Genomic DNA, 13,512 nt, shown 5'->3' on the forward strand with positions numbered 1-13,512 from the left:
ACTGTAATTTCCCGTGTTCAGTGAATGCAACAGAGGCAAGACACCAGACCAATCAGAGAGTTGCATGGAAATAAAAGTGTGCTTGTGTCATTCAAGCTCGCGGCTCTGTGTGTGCGGAAATAGCGCATTTAGTGTGTGTGAGAGAGGGGGAGAGAGAGGGACCGGTGCCAGCAGCAGGGACCGTGTTGTTAGCATCTGGTTAGCTAGCTGCACTAACGGACATCCGGAGCTGTTTGTTCCACAACAAGCTGGAGGAGAGCTCTCCTCTCAGACTGAGAGGCTCAGGTGAGCTAAAGGACTCTCTGAGTGTTTAGATAGTTAACTTTAGTCTAAGGTATCTCAGTGGGTCTCAAACGGTTTGGTCAAAAATTATTCAAAAGATTATTTCTGCGGCACACCTTCATTATCGTTATAAAAAAAAATAAGAGAATAAAGGAAAAACAGTTATGAAATACTATATGGCAGTAAAACAAGAATACAGTTTGAAAGGGGAGTGATTTGTAAAATATCCATAAAGAAAAAGAACATCTGCTTACAGTTGTGTTTCATCTGGGTGTTTAGAGATGTATCCATAGATCTCCTAATGTTGCTCTCAAAGTGCACCAGATTGATGCTTTTAATTTCAATATTTTAAAAAAATCTTCCCGGGGAGCATCCCCCCGGACCTCCCTAGAGGAGGTGAGGTCCGCTCCCCACTCGTAAAAAATAGCACTTTACCCCTGCCAATATGCCGTGAGCTGATTATCGAGCCTTCATTGTAACAGTCGCAGGTTTACTGTGTGTTTGCGTGTGGGGAGTTTTTTTGTGCCTGCTCTATAGTGCCCGTAATAGTGTTCAATGGAGTCCAGCACCTCAGCACCCCCACTCAAAATACCTTCCCGCGCCTCTGACCGCACCACTCCACAAAACTGTCCACCACACTCCTGTACTCAGCTTCCTGATCTCTGATGATACAGCCCACAATGGCAGAGTCATCTCAGCAAGAGGGATGAGATGGGAGGAAAGGCTCCCTGGGGATCACAGGGGGTGAGTCACAGGTGGAGGAGGAGCTGGAGGAGGAGCTGGAGGAGGGAGGGGTGGTAACCTCATCGTCAAACCTGTTGAAAAACAGGTTTAAGTCATTGGCCTCCTGTAGATCTCCTCCCATCACCTGGTCAGTCTTGTTTCCATACCCAGTGATGGTTCTCATCCCACGCCACACTTCCCTGGTGTTGTTTTGGGCCAGTTTACTCTCCAGCTCCCTCCTGTAGCACTCCTACTTTTATTGTTGTTTCTTGTGCCGTGATTTGCCCTATTCAAGTTGTATGTGTTTTATGTCATCTCCAGCACCCCTAGCGGCTGGGTGTGAGCGGTGGCCCCTCCTCCTGAGGCCGGTCTACCCGCAGTGTGCAGCGGAGAGAAAGGGCTGGACCTGCACTGCTCCTGTCTACCAAACAACCACCGCCCCCCACCCCAGATTTACACGAGTATCACAATCCGACGAATTCTGAAGAAGCGGCAGGTTCCTTCACGGCGGTGGTGAGTGGAGCCGTTTTCTATATGTCCTTTCACTCCAATGTGCTAATTATCCCGCTGATAGTTAACGGTGCCTCCCGGTGGAATCAGTGTGACATTAGGCCGCGCTTTATTAGATGCAACATACTGTACGCTGTAGCACTAATAATAATCCAGCTGTCATATTCAGGCATATAGATTTCATTCATATGTAACATCCGGTGTGGAATGAGTGTGTTTGTGTGGTAAAATATATATTATTGTTGTGAGAAATGTTGGAAGCAGGCATCAGGCCATAAAAAAAGACAGGCCCATTGAACAGGTGCTAAAACAATATAAGCCTGCATACATGCCAGACATGCTAATACTGTTTGATAGTTAACAGGCATCTAAATTCACAAAGAAATCAAAATAAAGTAGGATATGTGCAGCATTGTTCTGGTTGTAGATGGTTATTATAGGGCATTGTTGAGGTTGAAGTCCTATAGATGACATCATTGTCAAAGGAATGTCTGGATCAGCTTTTCTTTGCCCAATGGGGAAATATAGAGATATCCTTTTAGTCATCAGCCAGCAGTGTCCTCTATCTAGCTGTCTGACAGAGGAGGGACATTCCTGCAGACTCTCACAGCATGAGGGGCCCCAGTGTCAGGGTGGGGGGGCTTGCTCTGTAAACAATGTCCTCGAATGCACAATTGTTTCTATCGAAAGCAAAGCTTGTTTTTCGCAACAACACGTTTTATTCCCTCTTACTCATCACTGAAAGTCAACGGAGTGATTTTCTCCTCATCGATCCCCTGATCCCTCACCACTTTAGCTCCATCAAAGTTGCCCCCTCTTCCTCCACTGTTTACATATCTGAGCTCATTAGGATTCTGTTACAGTGGAGCACAGCCAGATAAAAGCTCTTCTCATGTCCCAGTTTCTTGCAGTAATTCAGAAAGGGAGAGCAAATGAACAACTAAGAACCATCTTCTTGATGTATGTGGTTCTTTGTATCTCCTGCTCTTCTCACAAAGTGTTTGTATCGTCCTGTGAGACTTGGCTGAAAGTTGTGAAACTCTCTGGGATTGTAAAGGAGGTGCATTCAGAGAGGAGAAAAGACCCCCACTGAGTGGTCAACACTAACGTCCGTTAGGGCTGCGCAGGTTCCTGCAACTCAGTGCAATCTGAGTTATTGAAAAGTAAAAGCACTTTTTCTCTACCTGTGCCAAAACTAGAGTTAAACAACATAATCTTTCTTGTTTTGTCTCATTCTCTCTCTCAGCCAGCCTTTACAGACAAGCTATACGAAGGTATCATATGTCCTTTGTTATTTCTAGGTCTGCTGCTGTGTGTAAGGTGGTCTTTTCTCACAGTCCTCAGTAATCCCTTTTCTTCTGTTTGTAGTTATGTTGTCTAATTATTAATTTTAGCTTGGCTTAAATATGTGTTGGCTGCTAAGTGAAGTTTCCATAGCAGCACATTTGCTTTGATTTTAAATAACAATTAAATAAACAATTATGTTTTGCAGGATTTACCTTTTGCCAGGACATTAGAAATACTGAGGTCACAAATCACACTTGGCAGCCCCTCAACTTTAAGAGGTTTTAACAACAGCCTATGATTTCTGAATAATGTATTATTTAATTAGCCTCAAACATATTGAATCCAAAGATAATGAAACAACCCCATCATGTTGTTGGTAATTGTAGAATATAAAACCTCCACCGATTGCTTAACCTACATATTTAATACAAAACAAATACCAAGGACCTCAGTTTCCTAAATGGCCGTAAAGAATAAAGCTTTCTTTAACTTTTAGGCTGGAATGAATTCACTGAAGGCAAATTCAGAATTGTTTGGAAGTGACTTATCACTAGCATAAATACTATTTTTCTAAACATGAGTGCCGTGCTGTAACACTTGGAGAAGAGTGTGCCACCGATGAGCTTTCTGCTATTTATAGACAGCCTGTGCATACTCACACGCCTCCATATTTTTATCTCCCACCAGTATGTATGCAACTGGGATGTCCGCTGTCATACAGGCCAACAGGCTGCGAGCAGAAGGCATGGGCACCAATGAGCACGCTGTGCCCTTCTCCAACCAGGACTACGAGGCTCTGAAGCAGCAGTGTGTGGAGTCCGGCTGCCTGTTTGAGGACGACTGTTTCCCCGCTGAGCCTCCATCCCTGGGCTTCAAGGAGCTCGCCCCCTATTCCTCCAAAACCAGGGATGTGGAGTGGATACGGCCCACAGTGAGTGGATACTAACAATACAAAAAACTGATATGTTTTATTCCTATTAGTTGAGGTAAAGGGTACAAGTGACAAATACCTTTTATGTTTAATAATTCCAAGCAAAGCAAAACAGACAAACCATACTCGACAGATTTAAAGATTATAGTTTCAATACAAATATCTCTCCAGTCTCAAGGCATTAGAGAATGAACAGAAAATAAAATACAGAGAGTCAGCAAGCCAGGCAAAACAGCAAGGGTACAATTGAACAATGATCATTTCAGAAGGCTTGGGTAAAATAAGGACACATCCCTCATCATCGTGTCTATGAAGAAGGTAATACAGGCAGATCTGCAATATATATATTTTAAGAAGGATACACGATAAAAACCGTTTTTATACACTCATATAATATATCTTATATTATGTTTAGTTTATATGTACTGCTCTAAAAATTCCCCCAGGGCAAGATCATTTTTTTTTTACATTTTAAATGCGAAAATGCCTCTCTCATCGTTCTTTTGATTGCTCCTCATTACTCTTTTTCATGATGCATGTGATATGTCTCTTGCCACTGATTACTGGAACTCAAGAGGGAAACATTATAAACAGAAATATCAAATGACACTGAGTGTTATTTCTTGTCTGTAAACTCAAATCAAATCAAATCAAGTTTTATTTATCTAGCACATTTATAAACGATTTTTGGTCGAGCCAAAGTGCTGTACATATAATAAAAATAGCCTACAGTAGACACTTTACAGCAAATACAACAGCACAGTTTTTTCAGAATATCAGTATGAGAAAAACAACACCCTCTATCCTTAGACCCTCACATCGTGCAAGGAAAAACTTCCGGAGAAAACCCACAGTTTAAAGGGGAAAATGGGAGAAACCTCAGGGAGAGCAACAGAGGAGGGATCCCTCTCCCAGGACGGACAGACGTGCAATAGATGCCGTGTGTAAATCGAAGAGATAATACATTTTACAGCATAGGTAGACCAAATGTTTGGAAATGCATGTGTCTGTAATAGACAGAATAGGACGAGTATGAACAGGAACCTTTCAGACCGCTGCAGCTGTTGGCATGGCATGGCATTCTCTGACCACTCCTCGCTCCAACATTTGTTTACAGTCATTGAAACACAGGAAGTTAGAGTGTAGATGCGAAAATAGCTATGGTTTGAAAGACATATGTTGTTTTTAAAAGGATAGTTTGAATTATTTGAAGTGGGGTTGTATGAGGTACTCCTCCATATTGAGTATGTTATTGTGTGACATACTCACAGGTTGAGGCTGCTTTAGACCAGCCAATTATGTGTTGTGCAAGATAACATTTCAGTTTTCTCAATGAAGTTTATTTTGCCTTGAAGGTAGATAGATGTATGGATATAACGGACTCAGTTCCCAGGAGAAAGGGGCTGTGTGACGGTGGTGAAATCTTTCTAAATATAGCTTACCTGACTGCCATCCACTGTAGGTTTTGCACTGACTATTAAGTATCTCATTCAACCCTGCTTCTGAACTATTCATTATATGTAAATCATAGGCTATGAATCCAAACTCTGAGAATTTCTCCATAGGACCTGAGTGATGACCCTCAGTTCATTGTGGGTGGTGCCTCCAGGACCGACATCTGTCAGGGAGCGCTGGGTGAGCCCTTCTTGCTGTTATTGCTAATGTTACATTTGTAAAGGTTGCTTGATGCTTCTTTTCATTTGCAGGTGATTGCTGGCTCTTAGCAGCCATCGCCTCTCTCACCCTGAATGAGACGCTTCTTCATCGGGTCGTCCCACATGGACAGTCCTTTCAAGACGACTATGCTGGAATATTCCACTTTCAGGTATTTTAAGATCCTATGTAAATGTAAGGCAAGCAGTTTGGATTGATGGAGTTGTTGATTGTTACTCTGTGTTGCAGTTCTGGCAGTTTGGCGAGTGGGTAGATGTTGTGATTGATGACAGATTGCCTGTCAAAGATGGAGAGCTGATGTTCGTCCATTCTGCTGAGGGCAATGAATTCTGGAGTGCACTTCTAGAGAAGGCTTACGCAAAGTATGTATTAGAAGAGCCTGACCAGTTGTTCAATAATTCAGATGAGTGTGTTTGATGGAAAGTGTTTTTTTTCCCACATGACATCAGGCTGAATGGATCCTACGAGGCTCTGTCTGGAGGAAGCACCACTGAGGGGTTTGAGGACTTCACAGGTGGTGTGTCTGAGATGTACGAGCTGCGCAAGGCCCCCAGAGATCTGCACAGGATCATCGCTAAGGCCCTGGAGAGAGGCTCTCTGCTGGGCTGCTCCATCGATGTAAGTGCTGAACACGCTGGCACACCACCAAGACACGCAGATCAATGTTGCACCATTCTGAGGAAGCTAATAACATTAGAAGCTCTTCTAGTTATTTCTGTGCCAGACCATTTATACTCGGATGCAGAAATTATGTTTTTCATATACAGATCACCAGTGCCTTCGACATGGAGGCTGTTACATTCAAGAAGCTTGTGAAGGGCCATGCCTACTCACTCACCGGACTGAAGGAGGTCTGTCCGTGCATGACTATGTGGTCTTTAATTGGTCAACACTGCAAATGACTTAATGTTTATAATTGAGCAATCTCCCTGTGTTATGTAGGTTAATTACAAAGGCAACATGGAGCGCCTAATCCGGATACGTAACCCTTGGGGACAGGTGGAGTGGACTGGTGCCTGGAGTGACAAGTGAGTGTGCCAATGTCTCTGTGTACTAAACATTTTTGCATCCTCAGTTTTGTTTGGTTGTGCTTTTATGAGCGTGATATCTCTTACTGAGTGTGTATTCTGGTCTGTTTGTCTTGTTGTGTGTAGTTCCCCTGAATGGGATGAGATTGACCATTCTGAACGAGAGGACCTGCATCTTAAGATGGAAGATGGGGAGTTTTGGTAAGACGTGTGAGGTGCTATTGTATTATATGTACTATATGTATTTTAAAGAACTAGTTATCGGGAATACACTTATTCACTTTCTTGTGGTGAGTTACAGGGGAAAAAAAGAAATACAAATACATGTGGGTTCAGTTTTGATCAATTGATATATAACATATTTAACTAATAAGTAAGGTCCTTTTTTATATATTTACCTTACAGACAAGAAAGTGGGATAGAATTCCTCATATTAGTGGCAAGAAAGCTATTGAACACATTTCTCAGAACTGTTCTTTTATAAAAGTCATATTTAGGTTCTAACCCTAAGCATGTATTTGTAATCTTCCAGGATGTCCTTCAATGAGTTCAAGAGGCAGTTTTCTCGGCTAGAGATCTGTAACTTGACTGCTGACGCTCTGAGTGAGGACGGTCTCAGCCACTGGAACACCACAAAGTTTTACGGCGCGTGGAGGAGAGGCAGCACCGCCGGAGGCTGCAGGAACAATCCCAGTGAGTCACTGTAACTCAGAAAAAAAATATATTTATTTAAAGGTCACCTATTATGCAAAATCTACTTTTTCATGTATTTTATTCATAAATATGTGTCCTCTCTGTGTTAAGAGATTTGGAAAGTTTCAGGAAAAAAGATCCTCTCTCCTTTTATCCTGACCCATCTATATAAAAAGCTAAAAAGATTAGCTGATCAGATTTCGAACACTTTGTGATGTGAAATTTTTTTTTTTGGGTGCAACCATTAGTCAATAACTAACCAAGGTAACATCCGCCCACATTATCACCCGATTCTCCTCCTAGAGCACTATTCTCAAACCAAACATTTCACAGAGTGGTTTGAGGAGTGGCAGCTCAATAGCATTTAAAGCTACAAACCCAGAATCAACACGTTTGAAACAGAGGGTTGTATGACATGCAATCTGTTTGGTATTTCAGCCAAACACTTTAAAGACATGTTTAGTATATGTCTGAGACCTATATTGTTGAAAAATAGTTTAATAGGGGACCTTTAAAGTCTACACATACAGTGGACAATGAAACATGCTAACACAAATGCACCATCTGTGTAGACACGTTCTGGATCAACCCTCAGTACAAGATCACCTTGCTGGAGGAGGATGATGACCCAGAGGACGATGAGGTGGCGTGCAGCTTTTTGGTTGCTCTCATGCAGAAGGACCGCCGCAAATACCGCCGCCAGGGTCAGGACACGCACACCATTGGCTTTGCTCTTTATGAGGTACAAATCTGTTTTGTCCCTTTTTGTCTCTCATGGTTTATTCTTATGCTTGAGTTTTGTGTCAGGTTACATTTTGTTCGTATCATTTATATATTTCTTTCTTTGTCTTTTTTCCTGCAGATTCCAGAAGAGGTAAGCAGAGCATTTATTACAACCGCCTATTTTCCATGTATATTTTACATTACTGCTGATCACATTTTAGTTTAAAAAAAACGTTCTTTGATTAAGATATGAATCCATGCAGACCATTTATAAATCAATCCACATATTTAAGAACAAATAATATTGAGAAGTTTCACCAATGATTGACCTATTTCAAGCTATTTTTCAATCCTCTTTAGTATAATTACTTCTCATATGAGAGTACATTGCATTAAATGTAGTCCAAAGTAAAACTAAATATAAATCAGATGTTTGAAAAGATTGACAATATTGTAAACTATTTCTGAGTTCAATGAAATTGACCTAAAAACATGCACATGCATTTCAACCCATGTGTGTTCCCTGTGGCCCTCAGTACAGAGGCTGCACGAATGTCCATCTGAAGAAGGACTTCTTCCTGACTCATTCATCGTGTGCGCGCTCCGAGACATTCATTAACCTGCGAGAGGTGAGCACACGGCTGCGTCTGCCCCCAGGGGAATACCTCATCGTCCCATCCACCTTTGAGGCTAGTCAGGAGGCGGACTTTGTCCTCAGAGTCTTCACTGAGAAGCAATCGGAAACAGAGTAAGAGTCTTTTACAATCATTTTAAATCCAGCTTATGTATTTGAAATGTAAATATCATGCTAATTTGTTTTTATTACAGAGAACTGGATGATGAAATCTCTGCAGATTTTGGGGAGGAAGTACGTAAAACTGAGACATGAATAAAATAGATGTTGCATACTATACTTTATTAATAGCAGGAAATGACAAGGATTCTGAAATTTAAACAAAACACTTTTTATATTGTGGTTTCCTACAGGAAGAAGTAACTGAAGACGACATTGATGACTCTTTTAAGTCCATGTTCGCACAGCTGGCAGGAGAGGCAAGTTCTGAGCAGATCTCCCTTACTGTTTTGCGTCTTTGTTTGCATTTGTATCTTTGGTGGTCATTTTTAGATAATATCTAATACTTAAAACATCCCCATTGGTATCAGCCTTGTTATGGTGAAGACAGATGTCTTTTACATCCTGTCCTCTGTGATTTTTCAGGACATGGAGATTTCTGTCCACGAGCTTCGGACCATTCTCAACAGAGTCGTTACCCGGCGTGAGTTCATTATCAACAAATCATAGCTACTGGAAAGTGCACATGTTGGTAACAAATGTCCCACTACATTATTAGATTCCACTGTAGAGTGCACACCATTCATTTCCTGGACTGCCTGTTTTACAAGTGTCTGTGAAACTGTCTTTGCAGAACAGACTGTTTCAGATGTCTTTTCTTTCAGACAAAGATCTGAAGACTGATGGCTTCAGTATGGAATCATGCAGGAGCATGGTCAACCTAATGGACGTATCCTTTTGATTTATCTGGAATGAATTCAAAGTCATAATAATCTTTATTTTATTTGAAACTAAATTAATTGTGCACTTAGGATGCTAGTGATTGTTTTGTGTGTGGTTTCACCCCTTGACCATTTGTTTAATAGAAAGACGGTAGTGCCCGTTTAGGGCTGGTGGAGTTTCAGATCCTCTGGAACAAGATCCGAAAGTGGCTTGTAAGAACGAAAAAAAATAAACACAATTTTAAAGGAACAGTGTTCACACTTAGATTCTCTGTATTTATCTTTCTGTTTCCATCCTCCAGGTCATTTTCAGAGATTTTGACCTGGACAAGTCCGGGGCCATGAGCTCATATGAGATACGTCTTGCTGTAGAGGGAGCAGGTATAGTGCTCTTGATGATCATTCCCACCATTATTTACTGTACACACACCCACAGATGAGAAGTGTAACCCTTATTTTTATTATCGCTCTGTGTAGGTTTCAAACTGAATAACAAACTGAACCAGATTCTGGTAGCCCGGTATGCGGAGAACGAGATGGTCGACTTTGACAACTTCATCTGCTGCTTGGTCAAGCTGGAAGCTATGTTCAGTGAGTATTATTGTAAATTGTTATATTGTAAATGTATACTACAGTACATGTGTGCCGACTATTCATTATTGTAAAAACATCAACAGGGTCTTTCCAGCACTTCGACAAGGATGGATCAGGACAGGCTGAGATGAATGTAACAGAGGTAAGTTCTGTGGACAAAATATATTGTGATTTTCTTTATAGTCTTTACTATTCATCTAACATTTCTCTCCTGTTGCCAGTGGCTTTACCTGACAATGTGTGGTTGAAAGGACCATCTTCTATGGAGCAGCAAAGGTACAGTGGCTGCAGATTGCCATAAACCTGGAGAAATGAAGACCCCTCAGCCTTAGCAACCCATCAATCCTTTAACACATCCCACCTCAGCGTATGTAAAGTAGTAAAATAGCTTTTTAATTGGTGTAGTAAATCCCCCTGCCTTTTTTGGTCTGAGCACTGCTGATTATAGGCCTTAAGTCGGATCGGGTGTGGCCTGGTAGGTGGAGGCTAAGCCCCGCCTTCCACAAGACCAAAATAGGCAGGGGGATTTACTACAATAGGAAACCAAAGTCCTATGAAGTGTTGTGTCTCCCGGCTGAATTAGGAATCTATGCAAACCTGCTGTATGAAGCAATCACTGTGCCACCTGGATCTATCTTCTGTAGCATGATTCCCAGCATGACAACAATCATTAGCTGTGATGTGCATTGTTGCAAGATTTTGGATTATATTTTAGTTTCACTGTCTGTATGAATGTACTAACAATACATTCACTGCTCAAAATCTCACTAAAAAACATTCACACAACAAAACTGAAGAATTTTGTTTCTGTAAAGATTTAAAAAGGTGAAGTCTTATAGTTTCTCATGATCATTTTGCCCTGATTGTTTAACAGAAAGATTTTGAAGGAGAAATGATCACCTCAGTTTCATTGTTGCACCTGCAGACCTGTAGATGGCAATACAGACCTAATATAATGTCAATGGTTTTTTTCTGGCATGATTCTAAAGTTTAGCTTAAGTATTTGTTTTGTATTGAAGTTTAAGCACGGCAGCTTACCTTTGTTTAGTTGTACTTTATGTTTTTTAATTTTGCACTGACAATTTAGTTGAAGGATGATGCTACTGAAGTTGGCTGACAGTGTGAAATAGTGTATTTCAATTCACAGGGATCACATGATAATATATGCCTTATACACACACACCATGGTGTTATAGACAGCGATTGAAAATATGCTAGTCATGTATTTTACGTTGTGAATGTATGTTGTGCCTTCAATAAATATTTCCCTCATGGTAAATGTTTTCTCAGTTTGTTCATAACATGAATTTGACCCACATTGGCTGCTCAAACTCTCCTATACCTTTATGGTAAAGGTTATATTTATTGTAAACTTAGTAAAATGTCAAACCTGTTGACAAGACTTGAGTCTATCACGTTAATTAACATCTAAATCATTTTGAGGAGAGTATGCTTTTTTTTAATAGTTTACTGAAGACAAAAACATATACAAGCATAACATGTGAAATGTACAGTATATATCAAATAACACCTGATTTAAGCTGTTACTAAACAAATGCACTAGCAATTGCCAGGACCTTGGAGTATTCTCCCTCATGTTTACGTAGATGTGTGGGTATAGGGACCTTAATCCTTGTTCCTGTGGGGTTCCCATTGTCCTCAATAAGAACAACATTGTTAGAATCAAAGCGTGGAGTCATGCGATCTCCTGGCATTTTGTGTCCAACGATGAGCGCTTTCTTCTTCTGTCCTTTGATGGCAAGCAACACTTTGTCACCGACTTTTCCTATACCATTCTTAGTGTAGACATGGATCACTCTTGGGGCACGGTGATATGGTGTATTTCCAAGAGAGCTGTTGTCCACAACACGCACTCTAGTCATCTTTTGAATGGCTGCTGCAACAGCAGATACACTGAGGAGACAAAGTATATTAGTTGATGATTACATCTTTCCTTGACAGACCCCTCAGTCAGCAGTCTTGCAATAAATTATTTTCAAGTTTAAAAGTGGAATAACTGGACAAGTATCTTATGCCAATTTAGGGACTGTTTGTGGTGATCATATACAGTTTAATGCCTAGGCTGCTCCACACAGTAAACAGTGAATAACGTGTGCTCTAATGTTAAATTGGGAAATTAAATAATATGCCAAAGGTGCACATGATAAAGGATATTATTTGGTTTAAGTCCACAATTTTAATATTCACACTACCCCTTTTTGATTTCTTTTTAGTCGTTTCCTGAAACTGGGACTGAAAAAAACTTAAGGAAACTATGAAAGCATTCAGTGACTTTACTGGGACAAGGTGTCGCTATTATTAAAGTGGAAGAAAAATTGCCAACAAAGTTTAAGGTTAAAATAAAAATACAAACAGAATGTTTTATCTCAAATGTTTCACTATTAGATGCTAAATGTATTCTATTGGTTTATGTAGCATATTGGATTAGGACTGTTTTTACAACTAATTGTGATGTCATAAAACCAGGCTGAAACATGCAGTATTATGTAAAACATCCACATCTTCAAGTAGATTAAGATCAACCACATAGAATAGTTTCCCCCTACAGCAGGTGGACTTTATAACAGCCTTGTGTTGAGACTTTACTCATACATGATTTCTCACAATGAAGGTCAAACGTCAATACACAAATAATATTTCTGGGTGGAAGGGGACATTAACAAATTAAGATATGTTGAAGCATGCCACTTCTATTACAGTGACCTAACTTATTTTACTCTCTCTGACGTGTTGAATTAGTTTGTCAAAAATATCCAGACGACCCAGCTGATAAAATGTAACATCAAATTATCTTACCTAAAAGTCCTCTGATGAGTTATTGACGATGACTCTACAAGGAGCCCAGCAAGGGATCTTGAAAGCAGGGGGAGAGCCATACTTGGAGCGAATTCGGTGGCAGCTAGAAACAGAAGATTTAGGTGGTTAGCTGCTAATAAGCTAAAGGGTTTGATAATGATAAGGCTATTAGCATTAGCTAACAATCACATGGTGGTTGGACTAGTTTTAATGACTGAGCATATCTGATGTAGTTTTTTCCCCAAGTACATTAATTAGTGCATTGGAAAGCGTCAAGGATCAAGATTAAAATATCAATCGTGTTAATGTTACCCTTCTATCACGCTTCATGCCAATGTCAAAACCCGAGCGTCAGTAAAACGCGACGAACGGCATTTAGCCACGCAAGGTGATAAACGCATCATGCAAAAACATATAAGGAAACAAATACCCCCCACACACGCCCCACACTGCAAATACCTTCTACAATTTGGATTTATAAATGTTGTTACATGTCAAACGTTTGAGCTAATTAAAGTCGGAATACCTGAAATAACTGCAAAAACGGCTACCGGCCCCAGTTAGCTTGTTTGCTGCTTTCCTGTACGTCATATACATGCGCTGCGGTGACATAAATATAGAAGAATATAGAAGAGACCCAATCAAAACGCCGGGGTTGTGGCGTACGCTTTAAAGATGTGTCATCTCTCTATCCGATCTACCTCTATATACGTCATATACTCTCTAAACCTCCCG

General features: G+C 40.6%; 2 protein-coding genes and 1 long non-coding RNA gene across 4 annotated transcripts in view; 1 reads left to right on the plus strand and 2 right to left on the minus strand.

Annotated features, from left to right (window-relative positions):
• Positions 1–248: 248 nt before the first annotated feature.
• LOC307043661 overlaps positions 249–13,512 on the minus strand; it is a 401,538-nt gene continuing 388,274 nt past the window's right edge. Inside the window, exon 2 of the long non-coding RNA XR_013809427.1 lies at positions 249–280. This is a non-coding gene — a long non-coding RNA (uncharacterized lncRNA). The remainder of the gene's footprint in view (positions 281–13,512) is intronic.
• On the plus strand, positions 1,360–11,239 carry capn1a (calpain 1, (mu/I) large subunit a). The gene is made up of 22 exons (XM_079688228.1): positions 1,360–1,518; positions 3,490–3,733; positions 5,299–5,368; positions 5,440–5,558; positions 5,636–5,769; positions 5,857–6,025; positions 6,175–6,258; positions 6,350–6,435; positions 6,562–6,636; positions 6,968–7,128; positions 7,701–7,870; positions 7,991–8,002; positions 8,388–8,599; positions 8,680–8,719; positions 8,839–8,904; positions 9,071–9,128; positions 9,310–9,374; positions 9,511–9,579; positions 9,669–9,747; positions 9,844–9,957; positions 10,044–10,102; positions 10,182–11,239. The coding sequence occupies exons 2-22, from the start codon at positions 3,491–3,493 to the stop codon at positions 10,206–10,208; spliced, it is 2,112 nt and encodes a 703-aa protein (XP_079544354.1). The 5' UTR covers positions 1,360–1,518; position 3,490; the 3' UTR covers positions 10,209–11,239.
• On the minus strand, positions 11,397–13,448 carry mrpl14 (mitochondrial ribosomal protein L14). Of its 2 annotated transcripts, none has more exons than XM_079688273.1 (3): positions 13,304–13,448; positions 12,778–12,880; positions 11,397–11,874 (listed from the first exon to the last, which is right to left on the minus strand). In XM_079688273.1, exons 2-3 carry the CDS (start codon positions 12,855–12,857, stop codon positions 11,508–11,510), a joined length of 447 nt encoding a protein of 148 aa, XP_079544399.1. In that variant the 5' UTR covers positions 12,858–12,880; positions 13,304–13,448; the 3' UTR covers positions 11,397–11,507. The 2 variants fall into 2 exon arrangements, with proteins under 2 accessions (XP_079544399.1, XP_079544400.1); XM_079688274.1 differs by lacking the exon at positions 13,304–13,448 and adding an exon at positions 13,090–13,108.

Source organism: Notothenia rossii, assembly GCF_949606895.1.
Source record: "Notothenia rossii genome assembly, chromosome: 6".
Taxonomy (NCBI): domain Eukaryota; kingdom Metazoa; phylum Chordata; class Actinopteri; order Perciformes; family Nototheniidae; genus Notothenia; species Notothenia rossii.